The following is a 22,984-nucleotide window of genomic DNA, read 5'->3' as shown; positions in this document are numbered from 1 at the left end:
ACTTAATAAAATCTCTAAGTACCATCATTCCAAAACACATCCCATAGTTTTAGACAGTAAACCCACCTTTGACCATGCCTCAACATAACTCTTATGACACCTTATTTTTCATAGAAGTCACCTCTTCGTAGAAGAGCAACAGAGACAAGCTAATGGCAGAGTGCCAGGACACAGATGAATGGCTAGAGGCTATACTCACAAAGCTGGCATTTGTGCAAAGGATGACTGATAGCACAGTCCTAACCATATCTACTCAGAAGTAAGCTCCACTCAATTCAGTGGGACTTACTCCAAGGTAAGTGGGAATACCTATCCATTCTTAAGGAAATCAGCCCTGAGTGCTCACTGGAAGAACAGATCCTGAAGCTGAGACTCCAATACTTTGGCCACCTCATGAGAAGAGAAGACTCCCTGGAAAAGACCCTGATGTTGGGAAAGATGGAGGGCACAAGGAGAAGGGAACGACAGAGGATGAGATGGTTGGATAGTGTTCTCGAAGCTACCAGCATGAGTTTGACTAAACTGCAGGAGGCAGTGGAAGACAGAAGTGCCTGGCATGCTCTGGTCCATGGGGTCACGAAGAGTCGGACACAACTAAATGACTAAACAACAACAACAACAAAGTGGGGATACGACTGCAGTTTTACTTAAGCATTGGTAAGTCCATTAAATCAGGGACCAAAATTACCAATTGAACCATTCGTATTAGGCAAGCTGAAATGCCACCCTCTGCCTGGATAGCTTAGTTGGGTAGAATGTGATGCTGATAACACCAAGGTTACAGGTTTGAAACCCATATGGGACAACTGCATATTCCTGAATTGTAGAGGATTAGACTAGATGATCCTCAGAGTCCCTCCCAACTCTACAATTCTAGTTGGCTAGCCCTAACTATAACATTTTTAAAAACGAAAAGAATAAAGGGTGCTAGAGACCACTCCGTGTGGGGTCTGACAGGCCTGGCTGAGGTGCTGACATTAAGTCTCTTTGCTGCTGTCCTCATCCACTGATCTCTGGGTGGTCATTTTGTGGGGTCTGGTATCCTCATTTGATTTACAATTCCCAACATCATGTTTAATAATGGAGGATGGGAGTTGTAATTCTAAACATCTACAGCGTACAAAGTTGATGAAAGCTAAATTAAAGTGTGTATGTACTCTAGGCTGCTGTTGGGTCTGCATATTTGAAAGCTTTCCCATATGGCAGAGAAAAATACTTCCAGAATGTAAAAGAACTGAACTAAGTGAGAACCCTTGTCCCCTTTATGTGTTGTGGGTTATGTATTCAGTCTTGCAATCCCAATTTTTCACTTTCAAAGTTATTTCCTATGGCATGATTCGGGACTACAATGCTCAGGGTGCCTGACCCTACAAACTCAGCTCCAGCAAATCCAGCAAGAAGAAAGGAGGGGTGTGTGTAGAAACCTAATTTCAGAATTACAAGTAAGCATTGCTTTCCTCCTGCTCATGTTACCTGCAGAGTGTTAGCCTTCCTGAAATCCTTATGCCCTTATAACAGGTGTGTGTAGGATTAGAAAAGTCGCCAGAATTTATCAATATGTAGGAGCTTCACCCACACCTGCAATCCTGTTGTCAGGGAGCGCTTAATCGAAGCACACAGCCTGTCCACCTGCTTTTTGTTTACTAAAAATTATATATACCGCCTGATTGCAGAAAAAAACTTCAGAGCGGTTTACAAAAAAATATACAGTAAGGATTATTAAGTAAGAGCAATCAAAACGTTCAAAAACAAATTTTAAAAGTTTATTTCACAAAATAAACACGGGAAGGCCGCGCAGCGTGAGGGGAACCTCCTTTCCCGAGTTTGCCCTGCAAACTTAATCCATTCGACCGCCCCCCAATTAGTCGACCTACCTCAGGGAGGCGCTCAAAAGCGGGAACATGAAAGCGCCTTGCTGGCACCGACAATTTTATAAAGGTTTAACCCGCCCCCCTTCCATATCACTCCCCGCCAACAATCACTTTTTAAAATTAAAAAGCGCAACGTAAATGTGTTTCCCAGTTCCCACAGTGAGGCTGTCCGACTAACCCATCGCCGCCGCTTTGCTTTTGGTCTTCTTCTTCCCCTCAGACGAGCAGCGAGGAGAGCATGAGGATGCCTCAAGGGCGCACAGTCTGTCTGGCCCGAGGGCAGCCACGCGACCGTTAAGAAGCGGCCGGGCGCGTGAGGCGACCCAACGGCCGCTCGCTTGCTGCTACCGTATTTCCCCAGTCGCGCGAGCCTTCCCGCTTTCGCTCCCCTCCTCCTCCTCCTCCTCCTCCTCCTCCTCCTCCCACTTTTGGTTTTTGTTTATCCCGCCTCCCTCTCAATGACTTTTCCTGCTGAGCTCAGAGGAAGGATGACCGGGTGGAGGAGCCGCGCGGCGGCGGCGGCGGCCACACCCCTCACCCGCCTTCCCTTCCGTAAATGGCGCCACAGAGGGTCCGGCGGACCCAGCCCCCTTTTCCCACCGCGCGTGAGGCGGGCTGCCATTGAGTGCCGACGCGTCAGAAGGCCGGCCCCCCTCCTGCATGCGGCGGAGACAAGATCGGGTGTGTGTGTGTGTATGCGCGCGCGACTCCGTCCCTTCCCCGAACTGCCCTCGGCTCTCCCCTCCCCGGCCCCGCCCTCCCACGTTTGAACAACGCCGCCTCCCCGTCACAGCTGACGCGTCGAGCACACGGCCGCCGGGCCCGTTCTATTTATGTTTGTGGCCTCTGGCTTTTGCATAGCCCCACCCCTCCCCGCCCCTTTCTCCGAGGGCCGGGCGGATGGGCGCCGCCCACCTTTGCCCATATATGGATCTGAGGGGCGGGGCCCCGCGCTCCGGCAGCCTCTCGCAGCGCTCCTGGTGCCGTTTATAGAGTACAGCCACTTCCGCTGTCTGTTTAGAAGCGGCGCGATCATGGCGGAGCGCGGTCAGCTCCCTCCCCCCGCCAAGCGCCTCTGTTGCAGACCCGGCTACGGCGTCGGGTGCAGGCCGGGCCAGCGAGCGGGCGGCGGCGTCGAAGGCGGCCTGGGCGGCCTGGGCAGCGGCGGGTCGCTCTGCATGGCGGGGCCTTCGTCGGCCGCGGTGGCCGCCGCCTCGTCGGCCGCCGCCGCTTTCCCCCCTGCCCTGGCCGCCGCCTATGCCGCGCTGGGGGTGCTGCCGTTGGGCAAGACGCAGAGCCCGGAGTCGCTGCTGGACATCGCGGCGCGGCGGGTGGCGGAGAAGTGGCCGTTCCAGCGGGTGGAGGAGCGCTTCGAGCGCATCCCGGAGCCCGTGCAGCGCCGCATCGTCTACTGGTCCTTCCCCCGCAGCGAGAGGGAGATCTGCATGTACTCCTCCTTCAACACCGGCGCCGCTGCCGAGGACGCCGCCGCCAGCAACCCCGCAGCCGCCGCGCCCGGCGGGGGATCTAACGCCGTCGGGTCCACGGGCACCGCTGGGGGCACCGCCTCGGCCGCGACCGCCGCATCCAACAACAACAGCGGGGGAGGAGGCGCCGGAGGAGGCGGCGGCGGTGGCGGAGGCGGCAGCACCGCGCCCGGCGGCGGAGGAGCAGCGGACGCCGCTGGCGACGAGAACCGGCTGCCCTTCCGCAGGGGCATTGCTCTGCTCGACGGCGGCTGCGTCGACAACGTCCTGCAAGTCGGTGAGTCACTCGGTCGTTGGGGGGCAGGGTGGGGTGGGACCGACGGGGAGGGCGAGGGCTTGTTTCCTCTCTTTTCCACCCCCTTCCTTTCCAGTCACTGGGTTTTGGGTCACGGTCTCTTCTCCTCCCACATTCTCCAAACATGACCCCCCCCCCCAGCTTATCCACCTGTGCAGTCATGCCGTCCTTGCTCCCTCCCCGTCCGATACTCCCAAGCTCTTTCTCCCACCGCACCTGCCTCCCCTAGTTAAAGACACATTTTTCTTTTTCTAGACGTTAAACTCCTCCTCCCTGCTCGCCTCTCTAACCTAGCACCCTAAGAGTCTTAAGTCCATCCCCGCAGCTTCCTCTCCCTGGCACACATGTCGCTAACCTTAGCTAGCCTTTTCTCTTTCTCTCCTTTTAAGTCTCCTAGTGTTAAGCTGTCCTGTTTAATCGTTATTCCGCTTTTGCCTCCAGGCAGTCTCCTCACCCCCGCAGGATTTCCTTGGGCTCCCTCCCCCTAGGAAAAAACATACCCAGGATTATCCCAGAACAGTCTAATCCAGCACTAGTAACTCGTCCCCTCCCTCGCTGCCCCCTCCTTCCAGCTTCTGCTGTCTGTGTGATCAAAATACTCTGAAATACAGTAAGAGAGATGCTCCTGTCCGTTTTATTTCTCTTTTCCCTTGTCCTCTCCCCCCCCCCCCGCCAACCTCGACCCGAAGCATCAGGGAGTGCGAATGGAAGTGAATCAGCAGAGGGAGCCCCCAGGGAAAGTGCGGGGGAAAGGAAACAGGAATACCTCCTTATCGCTAAACAAAGACATTTCTAGGACAGTGGCAATTGAGAAGGAGATGCAATCTCCCACTGGCTTTGCACAGACTTCTTGGATGCTCATGTGGCCAGTCTGCATGTCCCCATCTTCCTAGATTTTGTTATTGGTGGCACTGGGGGTAGGTCATTGGGTCGTAAAGCTGTCAGATTGCTGATGAAACTGGGACTGAAAGGAGGTCTGTCTGCGATGAAAGGGGGGGTGGGAGAGAAGAGAGCTGGCTGCCTGCCTAGGGGGACTGCTGTGCAGGAAGGCAGAACCATCTTCAAATGCTGCCAAATAGCTTCAGGATATAGCAGGGTTTTTCCGTCTCCTTTTCTTGATGGGAGGAAATGCTGATTTTTCTATGAAATAATCCTCTTCCCCCCCTGTTTATTCTGATCCTGATTCTCTGTGGTGGAGAGTTTCCATTCATTGCATTTAACTCCTCCCTTCTTTGAATCAAAGGGCACTGGAGGTGGTTCTGCTTCACCATTCCATCCATCTCGAGTGGGAGGGTGCCAAGGGATTACTTCTGTCATGAAAGGGGGGGGGGTGCTGGGTTTCCATGTCTGGTTTTACCCATTTCTCCTTTCTGGCTCCAAAGTCTCTGCTTGGAGAAACAGGCAGATGTGTGGTTTATTTCCTTTTTAGAACTTCCTGCTCAGGGTGAGGTTCTCAGTGGAGCTGAATCTTTTTGTTGCGTTTTTAAAGAGGGTTATGTTTTGGCTGCACATCACCAATGCCTTCAGGAAATTCCCTTTGGAGGGAGGACCTGGCACCTCGCTCATTTTCATGTTTGTGTCCTTTTCAGCTCGCTCTCTCTCTCTGTTGGTGTGTTGCTCAATGAAAAGGGGGAACCAAACAAAAGAGTCTCTTTCATTGCTTTTCACTGCCTGCAAAACAGCAAGGATCTGACAAAGGGGAAGGAGATCTGGAGATTTTAAAGCTGCACAGCTCAGTTTTTCATCTGCTCAGTTTTGCTCAGCTTCCTCTCTCAAGAAATTTAAATTCCAGCTGCGTGTTTGGGGTGTGTATGTTTCTTCACCCTTTGCCTGCTGGCTTTTGAACATGGATGGAGTGTCTTTTTTTCTTTCTTTTAGAAAGTGTGCTGAAACCCACAAAGCTCAACATCATAGTTCCTCCTCCACAAGATCACCTTTTACTGGTGATGTTTAAAGATGTGGACATGTCTAGCAATTCAAATTTTAATGTAGTCATGCCTGTGGACGAGTGTGTGGTGCCATTCTCTTTTCCCTGCAAATGATTTAGCTTTGGGCACTCCTCAAAATTCTAATTAACATTCCTCAGACTTCTGGATCTGTCTTTTTAGTAGGGGTTTGAGGCATCTCTCTTTTTCCTGGTGGCACCACCAGAGCTGTGTCTCTTCTGGTTTGGCTGGCATTGCCAAGAGCTTGTTTTTGCCTCTGCTTGACTCCACTTGCAAGGGATGAGGAATGACAGGAGTGCACATAGGGAGGGTTTTTTTGGCTGATTACATTTAAGCTAGGAATTCACTGTGAAAATAAAGCCAAGGGGTGATAAATAAAAGATGCAATCTTCTCCAGGAGACAGACACCCAGCATGGGCTTAGCTTTTGCTTGCTTTCAGCACTTAGAAGAGGCCTCATTGAGAACTCCTGAAGGGAGGGGAAAAATAACTTGTGCTGCTTCAAAAAGGGGAGGGCCCTTGAGTGATGTTGGCAAAGGTCAACAGAGGAAAATATGCATAAATAGAACTTGTGTCCTCTGCTGCTTCTGGAACACTTAAATAAAAATGCAGTAAACGCTTTACACACTGGACACACACTTTCATTTCTTCCTGACATGATCCTTTTGGAAACCATCCAGGCTATTAATGTATGGAAAATTTGCATTTCACAGCAGTGTTAAAATGTGACTCTATATGGGGTGTGGTGAGCGACGAGCATAACAGATGCTGAAGTTTTCCAAATCTCAAATATTTTCCTACAGCAAATGTTGGGCTCATTAAGATTTGTGTAAAAAGGTTTTTACACAGCGCAGAAACAGCCAGTGAATAAGCTTCTGAGATAGGTAGGACATTGTGAATCGTCGTCCTCCCATGTTGCACTAGATTTTTGTGAATGGATTTGAGATAATTGGCTTTGTGAACTGACTTTATAATGCACTGTTAGCATTTTATGTCCTAGCCTCCTTTGCTTTTGTTGCAAGTTCCCCTGGGGGCTGATTGGTTGAAAGGTGGGGTAAGTATAGCACTGTGCAATGAGTGGATTTGCGGATTTCAGCAATCATCTTTTTGTAATCTCCAGACTTCACGTCTATAGTGTGCATTTTATCCACACATTTCAAATTCAGTGAAAGCATTCTGAAATGTTGCAAAATGGTATGGTCTGGGCAAGGTATCTATGAATGCCGACTTGCATCCTATTGATAACGAAGAGCTTAGATTTGCTGGCTATGCTTGTGTAAGTCATTCAACCTTTTCTATGATATATCTTCTGAAATCTGAATGCACCGTGGTGAATATAAGAAATCGCCTTAATAACATTTTGGAGCATTGATCCGTTTAACTGTATACTGTCTACACAGATGATGTACAGCGTTTCAGGCATATGTCTTTACAGCTGTGTACCTGCAGATGCTAGGGATTGAACCTGAATGTTTCATATGCAAATCCAGGTATTGCTGACCTGTGAGCCCTATTTCTTGTGTAAGCCCGCATATGTTATTCTAAATGTCTGTACAACCTCTGTTTTGGGAAAACCTCATGCCGAAACCATTGGTCGTGATGAAATAGTTTTACATGTGTTTGCCACTTCACCCAGTTTCTTAAGAAGTTAGAATTATGTATAACACAGAGAACCTATTACATTTGTTGATTATTACATCAGATTTCACACTCTGAACTCATAAATCTCTTGTAAACTCTTTCTCAAACAATAAATTGTTGCCAAACCTACTACCTCAGAATTTCTCAAAGCTATAAAGACCAGTGCTTTAGACAGTATGCCACCATATAAAGGAAATACACAAATACTATAAAATTCTGCCTCACTTCTTCATGAATATAGGGCAATGAAAGTCATGTCCATATGGGAATACGCTATTACTTACTATTATTAATACAGACACACATCTTTTGTAACCATGGTTGCATATTGTATTATCTGAAAGCAGCAACTGGGGTTGTTGGTTTTTTTTTAATCCCTTAGCATTAATTTTCAGGAAGGAAAACACAAATACTCATTTATCAGAAACATGGGTTTGGTAAATAAGCATCCTTCAGTGGGAAAAAATTTGGTTAGTTTCTGTAAAAGAATTACAACAGCAATTTTAAGTGAGCTAACATTCATATTAACTTTTAGTGGTCATACATTAAAGTGCAGGTCTAGTATCAGCAGAATTGTGCAGCTTTGCAGCAATTACAGTTGTTCATAGGGAGAGGGGTGTGATGTTTCTGCTAGTCGTATCGAATAATAGGGAATTTGCCATTCCCTAGTAAAGAGCCAGACCATGTGGAACATCCATTAATTTACAAATGGAACAAATAGTTGTTTTTCCTTTCTGATCTGTTTCCCATGAATATGAATACTTTGAAATCCATCAGGATTTATTTAGAACACCAAGCAGTTATCTGCATTTGTGGACCTTTGAGCAGCTTTACGTATGTGTGGGATAGCAGGTCTTAATATTTCTGACGCATGCATGTTTGGTATTTGTATTTTGGTATTTTAATAATCATAATAATAAATAATAAAATTGTATTTTCAGAGTTTAAGCTCCGCTATCAGTAATTGTTTTCAGACTCCCACTACAATTACATTGTGGCTTACATTTCTATCTTGGCTATTTCAGTTAATGACTCTCTACCTTTGCTCCTCAGCATTTATTTATTTCTGTGCTGGATTTCTTGCTTCTACAGGAGTGTAGGCTATGTCAGCCCCAGCCCCAGCTGCAGCTCTGCTATTGGAGCCATGCCACAGTTGCATCATGGTTTGCTGGAGCCCTGCATGTTTCTGAAACTGTCAGAATGAAGTGTAGCTAGAGCTTACAGCAGGGCAGGTTCTGCTGCAGCATTTCCCAGGCACATTTCCACTCCCTCCCTGAGCCTTGCCGTTCTCCATGTGTCTCCTGCCTGTGCTCCAAATGCCAGTCCCTACTTTAAAGCCAAGAAAACAACTCCATTTGTTTTTCTCAGGGATTGGCATAATTATTCTTTCTGCCTGTGTTCTGATCTCGGGGGTGAGGAATAATTCCACTTCCAATAAGACCTTATATAACTCCCCCCCCACACACACCACATTTGTTATGTTGTCATCATAGTAAATTACTTCCCATGCTTTAGGTTTTATAAGCGAACGCTTCCACTCTGCCCATTCCTGAAGTTTATGCTTAGAATTTCTAAACCAGCCTGAGTTCGAGTCAGTGAAACCGAGGCTCAGTTTTCACATAAGCCTATGAACTGAGAACTGCATGTTCTGGTTGGCATTAACAGCTGTGGTTGCTACAGTCATATAGAGGGCAGGGTTCAGCAGTGCCACTGCTTGCCTTCTCACCCCAAGGTGATGTGGCAGTGATTTTATTGCCTCTTTGTTGTTGCCTGGAGATGCAAGCAGTGCTGTAGCAGTGCTACGGTGAGGGCTGAAACAGAGCTTTCTGACTCTACCAGCTGTCAGACTAACAGAAGGTTCATTTACACCTGAGGCTAGTTCTCAAGGTTCCTGTGCGAACCCGCCCTAAATTTTCTTAAATCCCAACACCTAGTCTTAACTGGCTTGTTAATCAGGTTGCTGATTAAGTTTTGTAGCATGTAACTGTTCCTGAACTCTGGCCCAGTTGTGGCATTGGCTGATGACGCTGATATATTCCTATCTGTTGAAAGTCCATAAAGGAATTATTGAAACTAAGATGGGTATATGGTGGGCTGGTACTCGGAGTCAAAAGGTAGTTGAAACAAGAACAAATTAACTTTGCATAAAAGTGAGGAAATAACAATGTTCCGTGCAATTTCAGCTATCTGCCTGGTGACTGTGCGCACATGGTGCATATTTTTGGCACCTGCATAAAAACCCCACCCTGAACATCGATGAAATCAGCAGACTGCTGATGATGGGTAACCCACTTTACATTGCACAACTTAAAATGCTTCTAGGGGGGGTGGGCTGGTTAGAATTTCACCTGCCAGTTAATCCAGTTTTCATGCCAAGAACAACTTGGGTGTTGGAGCGATGCAACACTTGTGTCGTGCTGGCACATAGCCGAGGGAAGTGGGTGTACTTGACCCTCCACTTTTCTGGATCTGATCTGGAAGGGGGAAACTTAGCAACTTGAGATGCATATCAAATGGATAGCAATGCTAACCCAATCCATCTTTAGCATAGTAACTGATTTAGAATGCTTATGTGTGACAGTAGTTTTTGATTAAATGCAATTAGCATGCAAATAACAAAGTTCCCTCCTCTTATTGTTGTTACTACTACAGTTGTTTATATCCTGCCTTTCAGGTTAGAAATCATTCTAGCCAGATTGCAACTATCGTGATCAATGCCTACCTAAAGAATGTTCACAATCAGTAGTCTCAATATACAACAAGTCTTCAGGATCTATCCCACAGTGGAGCTGCGTAGTGGGTGCCCCTGTGGCAGGATGAATCAGTGCGGCTCTGAATGTCTTCTTCGTCTGCCTCCTTTGCTTTCCTGGGATCTTTCCCGTAAGACAGCTGATGGTGGTTGGTCCTGTGGGTGAAAGGCAGTCCAGATGGAGCAGGCTGTGTTGACTTCTAGGAACTGTAGATACCTTTGACACTAGGGAGTGGCAAAGGTATCTACAGTTCCACACCAGGCATCAGATGTTACAGCTGCTACCCTGAAACTCTGGGCCTTGTAGGGAAATAGGGCCAGCCTGGGAAAGTATGCCAAATTGAGCAAATGATTAGTTTCTCACAGGGCAGGGCTTTCTCACCCAGGTTTTGCTGGTGGTGGCAAAAGCAAGAGTCCTTCTCTGTCCAATCAGTTTCAAAAAAAAGATCTTGGCATTCTACAATCTTCTCTCTGGCTTTCTGCTATCTTGGTCCTCTAATTTCTGTTTAGCACTTTGCTCCCAAAATTATTCATTTTTCTCATTACTTGGACCATTTACACTCCTCAAATCCCTGCTCTGGCTTCCTGCTTGCCCTGAAATCCAGTGCAAGTTTCTCAGTGAGCACTTCCAGTGATGCTATCCTGTTCCTTCAAGCGATTCCCTTTGTACCTAGAGTTATCTTCCAGATCTGGTGATGTAATCTTCCACTTCCTTTAAACCCCCTTCCCCAGTTCTCCCCTTCTCTGAAGCCCTTGGCACAGCCTCCAATCTCAGTACCGTAATTATAGCTCTACAAGTAGCTAAGCCCAGCTATGTAGACATAACAGACTAAGGACTACCACCCATTCTCGCTTTGCTCATTTACAAAAACTTTAAATCTCCATACACTGTGTGAAATCTAATGTTTTGTGATCACACTTATTGTCAACCATTCCTACACAGTTGATTTGGTGGGCATGTGGGCAGGCTGTTTGATATCACACATTGCTCCTCCTTTTTTTGGCACTTAATCTTGAATATATCAAGGATCAGACCTTTAACCCTTGGTGGGGATTTGCTTTTGTATGGAAATAATTTCCCTTACCTCCCCTTGCTCTTGTGAAATGGGTCCCTGTAGTGTGTAATTGGTTTATAAAAGCCTGTTTACTAAGACTGTACTTCTTGCCTCCTGGTGTTAGGGCTGCAAGCTAAACTGATGTTTTTCCCTAAAAGCAAGATGAATTCACTTTTGAAGAAGCCTCAAGTGCAGTATGAATGAACATTAGTTATTTAAATCTATAAAGTATATTAGAGAACCTTGGAATGATACGCATCACCACACCTGGAAAAGGATGGCTTAAGGTTTTTTTGTGGGGTTTTTTTTAGAGTATTGCTGCTTGTTGGAAGCAAGCACATTTGACAGCTTTGAAATTGCTGGAAGTTGTGTATGGGCAATGGCTGAGAAGGTCTGACATTAATTGGAAAGATGCTGTAGAACCTGTCAGTAAGTTTAAATTCTTGCTACTGGAGTTAGCAATGATTGGATACATTGGAAGTTCATTTACTGAATTAATGTGTTGAAGAGCCAGGTGATCTACCTCTTGTCTTGCTTTAACAGCCTGTCTGTTTTTATAAGTCATCTTCTGTTAATTGGTGTCAGATTAATAACGGATTTTATGGAAGACATGGTGGGGGTGGGGGGAGATAGCACACAGACCCAGAGCCACACACATCCTGTTGTACATTCCCTTTTCCTTTGGCCACAATCTCCTTTTGTTTCAGTGATCCTAGAGATGGATAATGTCAGGTTTTCTTGGATCCATGTTAGAACAGCTGGGCTTTAAACATTATCTAGTTTCTTGCACTTATGCAATGCTTGCTGGTGTGCCATAAGGGTAGCTTATTGCCATTTTCTGTAGTGTCCTGCCCAGTAGGATTATTAGATACTTAAATACTTAACTGCTACATGGTTCAGTTTATACAACCCAAATGATGTTGGGTTACGAGATGTTGGACTGGTTATACATGTAGCTTGTCTTGCTATTTGTTGAAACAGGTTCCAACCACAGCATCTTCCCCTGGGATGGAGATTTGATCAGTGGCATTTACTCCCTTCCCTATGGATTGGTGGCTTTGGGGCCTCAGGCTCTGGCAGAATAGGTCCTTATAGGTTAACTAACCTTTAATTAGTTAAAAAAGAACACAGCTTCTGTTAGTCCCTTAACCCAACTTCATGCTGAGCTAAACTGTTCCTCTTTTCTTATTCTGTAGCGCTTTTTACTGTAAGTATACTGGTTGCATTGCCTACAATCTCTGCCGGCCTTTCCTTTACGATTCAGGCCAGAGAACTTGTTAACAGCAGTAGCCCTTTCCTTGATCTAAGATAATTGCTTGAAACTCCCCCCCCCCCTTAATGTAGCCTTTGTTTTGAAAGATGGTTATCTGTCCTTGAGGGCAATTTTCTGAAGGACTACAAATTGTTGTGGCTTTCTCAGAAGGCTCTGACAATATCAGGTTCACCAGGGATCTAGGAATTCCATGCTGGAGCTGGAGATGCAAACAGTATCTATTCCAGTCTGACTCAAGAGTTTCAAATGCTCGGTCATAGCTTTTCCACTGCTTGCACTTTAGGGAAAGGCAGCAATGGTGTCAGTGTGCTACATTATAAACATACTAGGCAACATATCTGTATTGTCTATAAATATTTCTTCCTGGGAAACACCCCTGCCACCCGGAAATGCCATTGACGCTGCAGTATGGTTTAGGTGAATGATTACTTAGGAAATGTAGCTATGTAAGTGTTTCACCATTTGTTGTCAGCAGAAGCCCTTCCCCCAAGAGGCAAGGTCTTGTTCTTGGCCAAGTCTCTGGAATGAAGCAGGAGTTCAAAGGGAAACCTCTTGCTCCTCTCTCCAGCGCTAAGCTTGGAATGCAGGCATCAGAAAACAACAGAAGTGGAGTCTGGGCAGATGTCCATCCTTCTTTTGCCCTGCTGGATACTTGCAGGGTCAAGGCAGGCCCCAATTGTCTCTACCTGCTCTCTGTAGCTCGGAGCTCAAAATGGGAAGCAGGGACTTCTTAAGGGCTTTGCAGTTGTGCTCAGCATGTACACACCATCGAGCCAATTTTTGTGCACTGGGCTAGTAAAACACCCCATCACTTTTTTTTTTCATAGGCAGATGGCCAGGGAAAGGTCAAGAAAATGTCAGTATGTTGGCACAAACCATATAATGTTGTTTGGGGACATTCCTTTAACAGAGGACAGCTTTCTTGCAGGGGTTTTTTTTAAACTGGACTAGAAAAATCCCTCAAATACCGTTAACATTAGTTTTCAGTTGTAAGACATTTTTCTGAGACAGTTTATAATATTTTCACAACATTTTTACTTTAAAAAGATGTTTTTACTTTTAAATGCAAACAATAAAAACTCATAGCTTACTACATTGACTGTGGCTGGCCAGGTGTTTTTCCCCCTTTCATAACCTAGATAAACACAATTTTTTATCTTGAAAAGAAATAAAAACATGTGGCATGGGGTTTATATTTAACTTACAGTATTTTCAGTTAATTCACTTGAAAGTGTTGCAGAAGGAGTTTTTGCAATCTTTCATATTCAGTATTTGGTGGCTTCTTGGTTTATGTTTTTGTAAATGTTAGAGATTTGGGTACATCAGCATGTTTCTGCTTGTTATGTGAATTCTTAACTATTTGGATGTTGCACTGAGGTTAAGCACTATCTGATTGCTTTCCCCCCTTCCGTTGGCAGTAGATAGTGCCCTGACTTGGTTAGAGTGGTTTAGGAGTGTGGCAAACCTATCTTGGTATGCCCTGACGTTGGAAATGTCAGAGAAGTGTCCAAGCTCAAACTATCCAAAATTGAATGATTCAGTCTTCTGGAATTGATTTCTGAATAGGATATTTTAACAATTTAACCACATGACACAATCCAATCAAATCGGGCACTTTAAAGTCCCATTGCTCTCAATATGAGGGTCAAGCACATGCTTAAATCTGCACATTTATTATTAGCAAGAGTTAAATACTTAGCTTTGGCTGGACGGTGCCCAGAGAGAACACTGTCCATATGGTCTGTGGGTGTATAACTGTACTCAGATCTGCCATGTGGATGTTCCTGTCACTTGCTTTTAGCTATTGCAGTAGGTGGTTTTTAACCATGAAACAACACCTTTCTGAATTGGTATCAGTGCATTGTTAACAGTTTTCTGCTGCTGGTTCATGGTGACTAGAAGAATGCAGATAGAAAAGGCAGTACAAAAATGCAAGTTATTAGACTTTCAGCAGTTGGCATCTTTGCTGTGCAGGTGTTGTTTATCTGGAAGCAAACAAACCTACTGATCCCACAACAGCTTCTTGTTGTGTCTTAGGCTGAAAACTCTCCATTATTCAGTTTCTTGTAGAAATATTGTTCTAACCTTTTGCATTTGAAAGCTTCAGTTTTACCAAGAAAAATGGTTACCTTCTGCTAACAAACCAAAGATGCTATGAAATGATTTCTCCTGCATTAATGCATAGCTAGGCAATGTGCTGTAAATCCTGAAAGAGACACTGGTCCAGTTTGCATGTACCACTAAGCCAAACCATATCTGCAAGTGAGAGAGTACATTGGTTGCCAGAGCAAAGATTATGGTTGCTGCCCTCCTCTCTGTGTCCTGCTGCATTACATCCAAACCCAGGTTCATAGAATTCTAGAACTGTAGAGCTGGGAGGTACCACCAGGTTCATCTAGTCCAACCCTTCAGTGCAGGAATCTTTTGCCCAACGTGGGACCCAAATCCACGACCCTGAGGTTAAAAGTCTCATGCTCTACTGACTGAGCATGTTAGTTTGCTTTTGACCACTTGTGACCAAGTGAAGATGCCTGGGCGCCAGGATGGCACCTGACATCACTATCTGGAAGTGCATGCATAGAGATCATTGGCTCTGGACTGTATTCACACGTTAATGCCCTGTCCTGTAGAATTTTATCAGTTGTATTTTATCTCCACAAGCAGAATGAATTTCTGGAAGCAAAATGCTTTCTCTGTGTAGCCTGAGCAGGAACAGTCACCATTAAGAAAAAGAGGCCGGAATACGCCAGTATATATGTGGACTTTCCCTGGATCAAGTGACTTTTTTTCTGAACTAGCCAGATGATTAACTGAGAATCAGTCACAGTCCACAGTTTGAAAAATAAGAATATAGAGCCGTCTTGCCCCCAAATGGCAACTAGACATTCCATTTTGGTCTAAGGAGCCATTTATATGTATTTCTAACACTGAGCCAAAGGGTTGTAGGATTGGGCTAGCCAGTGGTGTCCAAACTGTTTTCAAAGAGGGCCAGATTTGATGAACCAGAGCGCCAACCAAAGATGTTGACCTTTTTAAAGGATTTTTAACCCCAGGAAATAAACTGCCACAGGGGCCATATTAAACCGACCAGCGGGCCAGATTAGGCCCCCAAAACGGACTTTGGACATGCCTGGGCTAGGCTCTTTGCAACTTAACACACTGCTCATATGCCAAGGCCCGGCTGAGAGGAGGAGGTAATGTTCATAATGCAAGTTCACGAACACAGACTTAAAGAGCCCTCAAGGTTCTCACAAAGCTAGTAGCCAGTGTGGTGTAGTGGTTAAGAGCGGTGGACTCGTAATCTGGTGAACGGGGTTCGATTCCCCGCTCCTCCACATGCAGCTGCTGGGTGACCTTGGGCTAGTCACACTTCTCTGAAGTCTCTCAGCCCCACTCACCTCACAGAGTGTTTGTTGTGGGGGAGGAAGGGAAAGGAGAATGTTAGCCGCTTTGAGACTCCTTCGGGTAGTGATAAAGCGGGATATCAAATCCAAATCCAAACTCTTCTTCCTGATGTCTGTACTTTGTTGCTTTCTGAATGCTCAATCTCCACCCCCCTCCCAAATCTGTCTCAGACTCCTGTTTGGAAATTTTGCTGGCTGCTGCGCTGTGGATAATTTCAGGTCTGACTCATTTTATTGAACACTTTAAATTGTTGCTCTTCCCCCATGATAACAGTGGAGTTTCTTGAACAAAATGTGTTTCTCACTTGAGTCAGCATGAAAGGATTTTCTATTAAACCAGTCAGCTGTTTACTTGAGAGCAGCTGACAAAATTTCCTAGTTTTAGGCTCAAAGGGTAAAATGAGCTGGTCCTTTAGGCAGGTTTGGATAAATTCCAGGCTTCTAGAAACTTGAGCCTAGTGTCTGGGGACTGGAAACATGTTTCTTTCCTCTTCTTCTCTCCCCCTACCTCAAAGCTTTGCTTTCTCTGTAGACCAAAGGTCTGGTCTGTAAAGAGAACTGGTGGTCTGCTGAATAATTATAGCAGAGTAATACTGGAAAATAGATGACTATTTCACTATAGTGATGCTAAAGTGTTAAGAACGGCACAAATGAACTTTAACTTGGAGCTGGCTGACTAAAGAGGCTGGCAGGTCAGTTTCAATTACAACGGTGGTAATTAATGTATTCATGACTGGCTGAACAAGGGACTCTTACAGCTTAGATATGGGATAACCAATGTATTGCCCTCTGGAAACCAGTGTTAGAAACTCAGAGATATAAACTAGGTGCCAGATGGCACCTTAAACCTAGGTTATGGTTGCCACAATAGAATGTCTATTCATCAGGTCTAGATGACACTCAGCGTCCCTTTCAGCGCTACAATTCTACGATTCTATGTTCTCAACTACATTGTTTGACTGTAGCTTGCTCTTGCAACGATTCGCTTGTCTCAGTGTGCAAGAAGGAGAAACACACACAGTGGAAATGGGATTAACTATGGGCTACAACAGAGGTTTTTAAACTGGTCTGTGAGTTCTATGTGGGTGGCTTGTGGAAAGGCTGTGGCACAGTCAAATCTATCTGTACACAGCCCTGCACTTACTTTCCTTGATGTCATGATGCCCAGCAAGGGGGCCATAATTCACGCAGCAGTGCAGAAGCAGAAGATGTGCATCTTGTGCTTCGCATGAGTTAGCTGGCTCAATGGAGACGTCATTCGTGAACCTGGCACCCAGAAATCTCCATGTAGTCGCAGTTGGACCCTCGCCAGCAGCAAAATGCACCTGGCATTGGGAATTTCAAACACTGCTAGAAACTGTTTGGCTTCAACTCCCATCTACCTCAGCCAGTGTGGCAAGTGGTTAGGGTTGATGGGGACTGTAGCCCAGCAATTTCTGCAAGGGACCGTGTTGGGTACCGTATTTTTCGCCCTATAGGACGCACTTTTCCCCCTCAAAAAATGAAGGGGAAATGTGTGTGCGTCCTATGGGGCGAATGCAGGCTTTCGCTGAAGCCTGGAGAGCGAGAGGGGTCGGTGCGCACAGACCCCTCTCGCTCTCCAGGCTTCGCGGACCTCTCCACAAGCAGCGGGAGCGCTACCCCTGCTTGCGGAGAGTTGCCTGCATGCCGAAGCCTGCGCCCGCTTAGCTCAGCGCGTCCAGGCTTCGCGGACCTCTCCGCAAGCGGCGGGAGCCAGCCCTGGGCTCCCACGGCTTGCAGAGAGCTGCCTGTTTGGGGACTGGGGTCCCCAAAAAACTAGGTGCGCCTTATGGGACAGTGCGTCCTATAGGGCGAAAAATACGGTACTTCAATGTGCTGTTACTTCTTTGCAGATGTGCAAATTCTGTATGCCTCTAAACCATTTGAGGTCCTGTGTGACAGTCTCTTCATCATTCTCTGCAGGCTGTGACGCTGACCGAGCTTCATCTGACATTTTTGTTTCTTTTGGGTCTCACACTGCCAGCAGCAGCAAAATGGCCAAGCCATCTTGCCTCATTCGTTCCCTTCTGGCACTTTTGCATCTGAGTTTAAATAGTAGTCAGCTGCTTAACACCATCAGTTCCTCATAACCCTGCTGCTCACCCCTTACCTTCCCCAACACACAACACATGGTGACTGCTTGGGTGGGTAGGAGGGGACCACCTTTGGTATTAGGTATTTTGTGGAGGAACTGAGAAGAAGGAAGGTGGGCAGATGGATTGTGTTGAAATGTCACCAAGTAGAAAACAGCACTTACTATGCTGAACTGAAACACTGAAGCATATCTTGTGGGTTCACCTCAGCACTTTGCTCAAGCTGGTTCTCAGACTCTTTAATACTGTCCCCTCGCAATTTGGGGCATGAGCACTTGTCTTTTGAAGTGACATGAAGTCCATAGAATACCAAATATTGACTGCTACATTTTCAATCCAATATGTGCTGTCTTTCAGTGTTGACATTTCTAGTGCTTATTATACAGCAGAGGTGTTTGTGGATATCTTGGAGCTGAGTTATTTGCATTGCTCTTGCATACGACTATGTAATTTCTGTTTTTGTATACCCACAGTATTAAACAATAAGAGCGTTTTTTGTTTCACTAATCTTTGTTATTCATTTATGGCCCATGACCTTCAGTAAGTGGTCTTGGTAGGCAATATTTTCTTTCTACCTTGTGAATGATGTGTCCCGGTGATGATGTGACGGTGGTGGCAGAGTTCAGACTGTTTACAGGATTCCAGCTCATTAGTAATGAATGGTGAGTTCTGATGTCCTACTTGATAAACAAATGCCTTATTTTCTTCTCTTGGATCACATCTGTCAAATTCTGTTACTGTTTTCTTTAGGAGAGATAATATTGGTAAATGGTCTCCTTAGAAGGAAATGAGGCATTGGAAGCAATGATCTTTATGTTGTAGAAAAGGAGAATCCAAACATAATAAAGAAATGTCTAGTTTCAAATCCTCTGTAATTTGTTCCTGGTTGTCAAATACTTACACTGTTAACAATATCAAATTTTAAAGGAATGTACTATTTAAGGTAGGTTGTTTTAAATAAGATAGGCAATACTCTTGACAACTTAATTCCCCGAATAAGGCTAAAGCTCAGAAGAATGCAGAAGAACATGATGGGAACATTGTAGGCATCCAAAACAAGTATAAACCTTTTTTAAAAAAATAATGAATAGCAGTGATGAAACTTGACTGTAGCTGAATATATTACTCAAGCTTGGCAAAGCCAGAGTTTCTTCTGGAGGAGTTATAAAAGGCTTTCTAGATGACTTACCATTTATATTTTGCACTAAGTTGTTGAGAGTAGGAACTAATATTGGATACTGTAGTACGCTTTTCAAAGGTTTGGTATTTGCAAGCAGAGGATTGGTGATCTTGGATATAGCACATTTTGAGCTGATATAAATAGTTAAGTATGGAATACTGATCTGAACATACTATGTGGAATCAACAATAAAACTTGAACAAAGGTTGTATCTTATAGATGAGGTGAAAAGATTATTGACTCAGGCATTGCTCTGCCATCCAGGCAACCAAAATAATGATTTCAAATGGTACACATATACTTATGTTAAAGTTCAAATTGTTCTACTTCTCCCATATAGAATGACCACAAAACTTCCTAGTTTAGCTTTAAGCTTAATGTTTAGAGCAGTCATCAGACTGACCTGATGATGACCCAGTGTGGTTGGAGCTGGAATATGTGAAAGATTCGTGAAGGCCCTTGGTTGAGGATTCCTACTTAAATTGCTGTCCTTGTTGAAAAATACTATACAGTGGTACCTCGGGTTAAGAACTTAATTTGTTCTGGAGGTCCGTTCTTAACCTGAAACTGTTCTTAACCTGAGGTATCACTTTAGCTAATAGGGCCTGCTGCTGCTGCACGATTTCTGTTCTCATCCTGAACCAAAGTATTTAACCTGAGGTACTATTTCTGGGTTAGCGGAGTCTGTAATCCAAAGCGTCTGTAACCCGAGTGCCACTGTAATAGATAAACAGCCATGGGTCTCTCCCACAGCATCCCCCAGAAAACAAGCTCTGAAACTGATAGGCATTTTGTTTTTGGTTGTTGTTTTTTTTAAAAGTCATTCCTTTTTAGGAAATAGTTGGCTGTTCATCAAATCGCCATAGCTGTTATCCTCTGTGGCCTCAAGGCATTCCAAAAGGAGGTAGTCTCTCCTTCCCTGTCATATGATGTGCTGAAAAGGTATTTAGAATCCCCTAAGATGCTCCATGATCCTTAAATGTGTAAGCTCCAGCTTTGTGAAGGACAATCGTTTAAATTTATTGACTTTAGTACCAGTTTCAGGAAAAAAATATTGTTGCTCTCTATAGCATAAGCCAGTTCTGCAGTGTACAGATTCTAAAGTGTAGGAGCTGGGAAACTTTCTGAAATTACAAGGGAATTTTTATTTTTATTTAAAGCTGAGTGTGTTTGTCTCTGCACGGGAGCTGCTGGCTTTTAAAACTCACGAAGAAAGTTTGACCTGCAGGCAGCAAGTCAGACTTGCCAATTGGAAAGCATGAATTTTGCAAGGACGGGAACAGATATCAGTTGTAGAAGGGAAAATACACCTGAAGCAACTGCATTGAATCAAATGGCAAGACTAAAGTTTCAGATTCCTGTGTGGCAGCTGGGATTTTTCTGTGCCTAAGCAGACTAATAAACCTGTTCTTGTTGATATTGTGGGCTGATTTGCTTGCCGTTCTATTTAAATCTATGTATAGGTGATGGCTGGCATGGGATTAGTATGCGAGGATTTTATTGTGTTAGGTTTCAATGTTAGAAAACCAGGCAAGATAGTACGCTCTGCTTACCGTATTTTTTATTTTATTTTTAAGAATGTCTTTGATGCTGTATGGTGGAAAGGCAGGATATAAATCTTGGTAATCGGCAAAGCTCCTTTGTGAACACTGAGCAGCTGGTAAATATTTGAGCTTTCAAGGGTAGGAAGGAATCTTAATGCCCCAAAGAGGAGCAGTACTTCTTTAGGACCTGCATCTTGTGTATAATAGCAAAGTGACTTCTCTTCCCTACGTATTTGGAGCATAATCCATCAGGAAGCTTCCCCACAGATGCCATGTTGAAATAAGCAGGAGCATTAACAAGAACACAGTTGCTGCTTCCATTAATTTTAATGGACTTGGCATAGGAGATTTTTCTGATGGGTTGTACTTCATGGGGGAAACCTCTATCCCGCTTCTTCTGCCTTTAATAACACTCAAAATCTGCTTCCTGATGCACACAAAAGGAAAACTTGAACAGCAAGAAGTGCAATATTTCCTGTGGGAAGTAGAACTTCTGCTTTTCACATAGGTTCAAATAGGTTGGTGCAATAGGTTGGTTGATGCTCAACTATTTAATATTCTGAATAGAAGTTCTGTTAATCGTGGCTTAGAACTAAACCAGGCATAGGCAAACTCGGCCCTCCAGATGTTTGGGGACTACAGCTCCCATCATCCCTGACCACTGGTCCTGTTAGCTAGGTATGATGGGAGTTGTAGTCCGAAAACATCTAGAGGGCTGAGTTTGCCTATGCCTGAACTAAACCCTTGCTTGAATGTATGTAAGCAAATACATTCGCAAAGGTGTAACTTCTAATTTTGTGTGTGAGAAATAAAACCATACCAGATAGCTTGTTTAAACATTTTTTAAAAACTCAATTCCTTACTAAATTTGTAGTGCTGCTAGAAGGGTGTTGCCTAAAATTTTTGGGAGTCCTAAAATTAGTTGGTGCTGCTTTTGTTTGGGGAGAATGGAATGAAGGCTTGCATTGGCGCTGTTACAGAGGAGGGGGCACAGTCAGGAGTCCAGAGAACTTGTTCGGAGAGAGCTTGTTACATTAGCTGAGCTGATAAGGTCTGACCAAGTATGAACTGCAACTATTCAGCCCAGTTTAGGTTGCTGTATCAGGCAAGTTTAAGGGCCAAGCTTTGTTTTACTAGTAAACTTTAAGATCAACTAAATCCTGAAGAGTAGATGGTCACACTGATTTGCTCAAAATGCTAAAACGTTGATTTATAAAACTATGGTTTACTATTATGGGTGAACCTTGCCCAGTGGCTCAACCATATTTTGTTTACTGCCAGCAGAAATTGTTTACTGAAATCATGGTTTGTTGTTGGCTTCCAAACCTTGGTTTTAATTATGACTTAGTGTTGTGTATGAACCCACTGCCCTTCTGCAATGGTGGTTTGTTTGACCACCCCAATCTGAAACAAAAGCATTAGGAAAGCAAAATAATCAGGTGAAGCTATGGTTTGCTGGATCATCTGTGGGACAATTTGTAGCTAATCAGGAGCAGCCATTATTTTGCATTGGATCTGTGACCTGGAAAGTCATTTCACAAGCAAAATAAACAGGTGTGCTGATTAAATTTCTTCACATTTTTGTTGATAAACATCACTAAATTTGTGTCTAGATACATGTAGAGCACTTTAATTCCCTTAGAAATTAAAAAGTAAATGAAGAAATGTGCTTAGAAGGCTGTGGTGAGGCCACTGTAGGATGCAGGCAAGTAGGGACCTTTTGAAGTTGGTTTCATAAGTTATGGTATTATTATTTTTCCTATAAGCTGTTTGGCCATCTATGTAGCACTTAATAAAGTAGCTTCCTATCCCTAATATTGCTTAAGCATACCCTTTAGCAATTCTGTTGCATTTCCTTAATGTATTTGGTACATTTAATGGCAGTGTTTGTCTTTTATGTAAGGTTGCAAATGAAGTCTGACTGGGAGTTTCTGATTGCACCACATGAAAAGTATTGTATTGCTCTTTCGCAGACTTAGCCTACCTGGTGCCTTCCAGATCTCTTGGCCAGACATAGGTCAGAAAGAAGGAAAGTTGTGACACAGAACACACCATACATACTGCAAGTGAGACAACTCATTGGGGCATAAGACCTTCAATTTAACGAATAAACAACAACAACAAATGGTTTTTAACTGGGAAGTAGTTAGATATGTCACGCTTTAACCAGCCGAGTTATCAGTGGTCTGTGTTGCACTCATTCATTTAGTGGGGTGAGTAGGGTTTGTTCTGCTTAAATTAGTATTTCAGGTTTTGTCTGTTGCTGTTTATTTGATTTTAATGTTGTTGATTTATTTATTTTTTACAGAGGAAGTTCTTTTGAGGCACTTGAGTGCAAAAACATGTCCGATAAATACTATCAGTAATAATAATTACTGCTGTTCTCAAGTTCCTGGATCAGGTCTATAGCCCACTAATGCAGTGTG

At 44.4% G+C, this 22,984-nt stretch overlaps 1 protein-coding gene and 1 long non-coding RNA gene across 3 annotated transcripts in view; one reads left to right on the top strand and one right to left on the bottom strand.

The window, feature by feature from the left end:
• LOC309352367 overlaps positions 1–2,665 on the bottom strand; it is a 46,997-nt gene extending 44,332 nt beyond the window's left edge. The window contains exon 1 of the long non-coding RNA XR_014161252.1: positions 2,050–2,665. This is a non-coding gene — a long non-coding RNA (uncharacterized lncRNA). The remainder of the gene's footprint in view (positions 1–2,049) is intronic.
• A 225-nt stretch (positions 2,666–2,890) lies between these two features.
• ZSWIM6 (zinc finger SWIM-type containing 6) overlaps positions 2,891–22,984 on the top strand; it is a 96,819-nt gene continuing 76,725 nt past the window's right edge. For both annotated transcript variants that reach the window (XM_081880699.1, XM_081880698.1), the window contains exon 1: positions 2,891–3,635. In XM_081880699.1, coding sequence (XP_081736825.1) covers positions 2,906–3,635 — 730 coding nt within the window. In that variant the 5' untranslated portion in view covers positions 2,891–2,905. The remainder of the gene's footprint in view (positions 3,636–22,984) is intronic.

The sequence above is a fragment of the Podarcis erhardii genome (genome assembly GCF_964252035.2).
Source record: "Podarcis erhardii genome assembly, chromosome: 11".
Taxonomy (NCBI): domain Eukaryota; kingdom Metazoa; phylum Chordata; class Lepidosauria; order Squamata; family Lacertidae; genus Podarcis; species Podarcis erhardii.
This window is presented reverse-complemented; position numbering and strand designations above follow the sequence as displayed.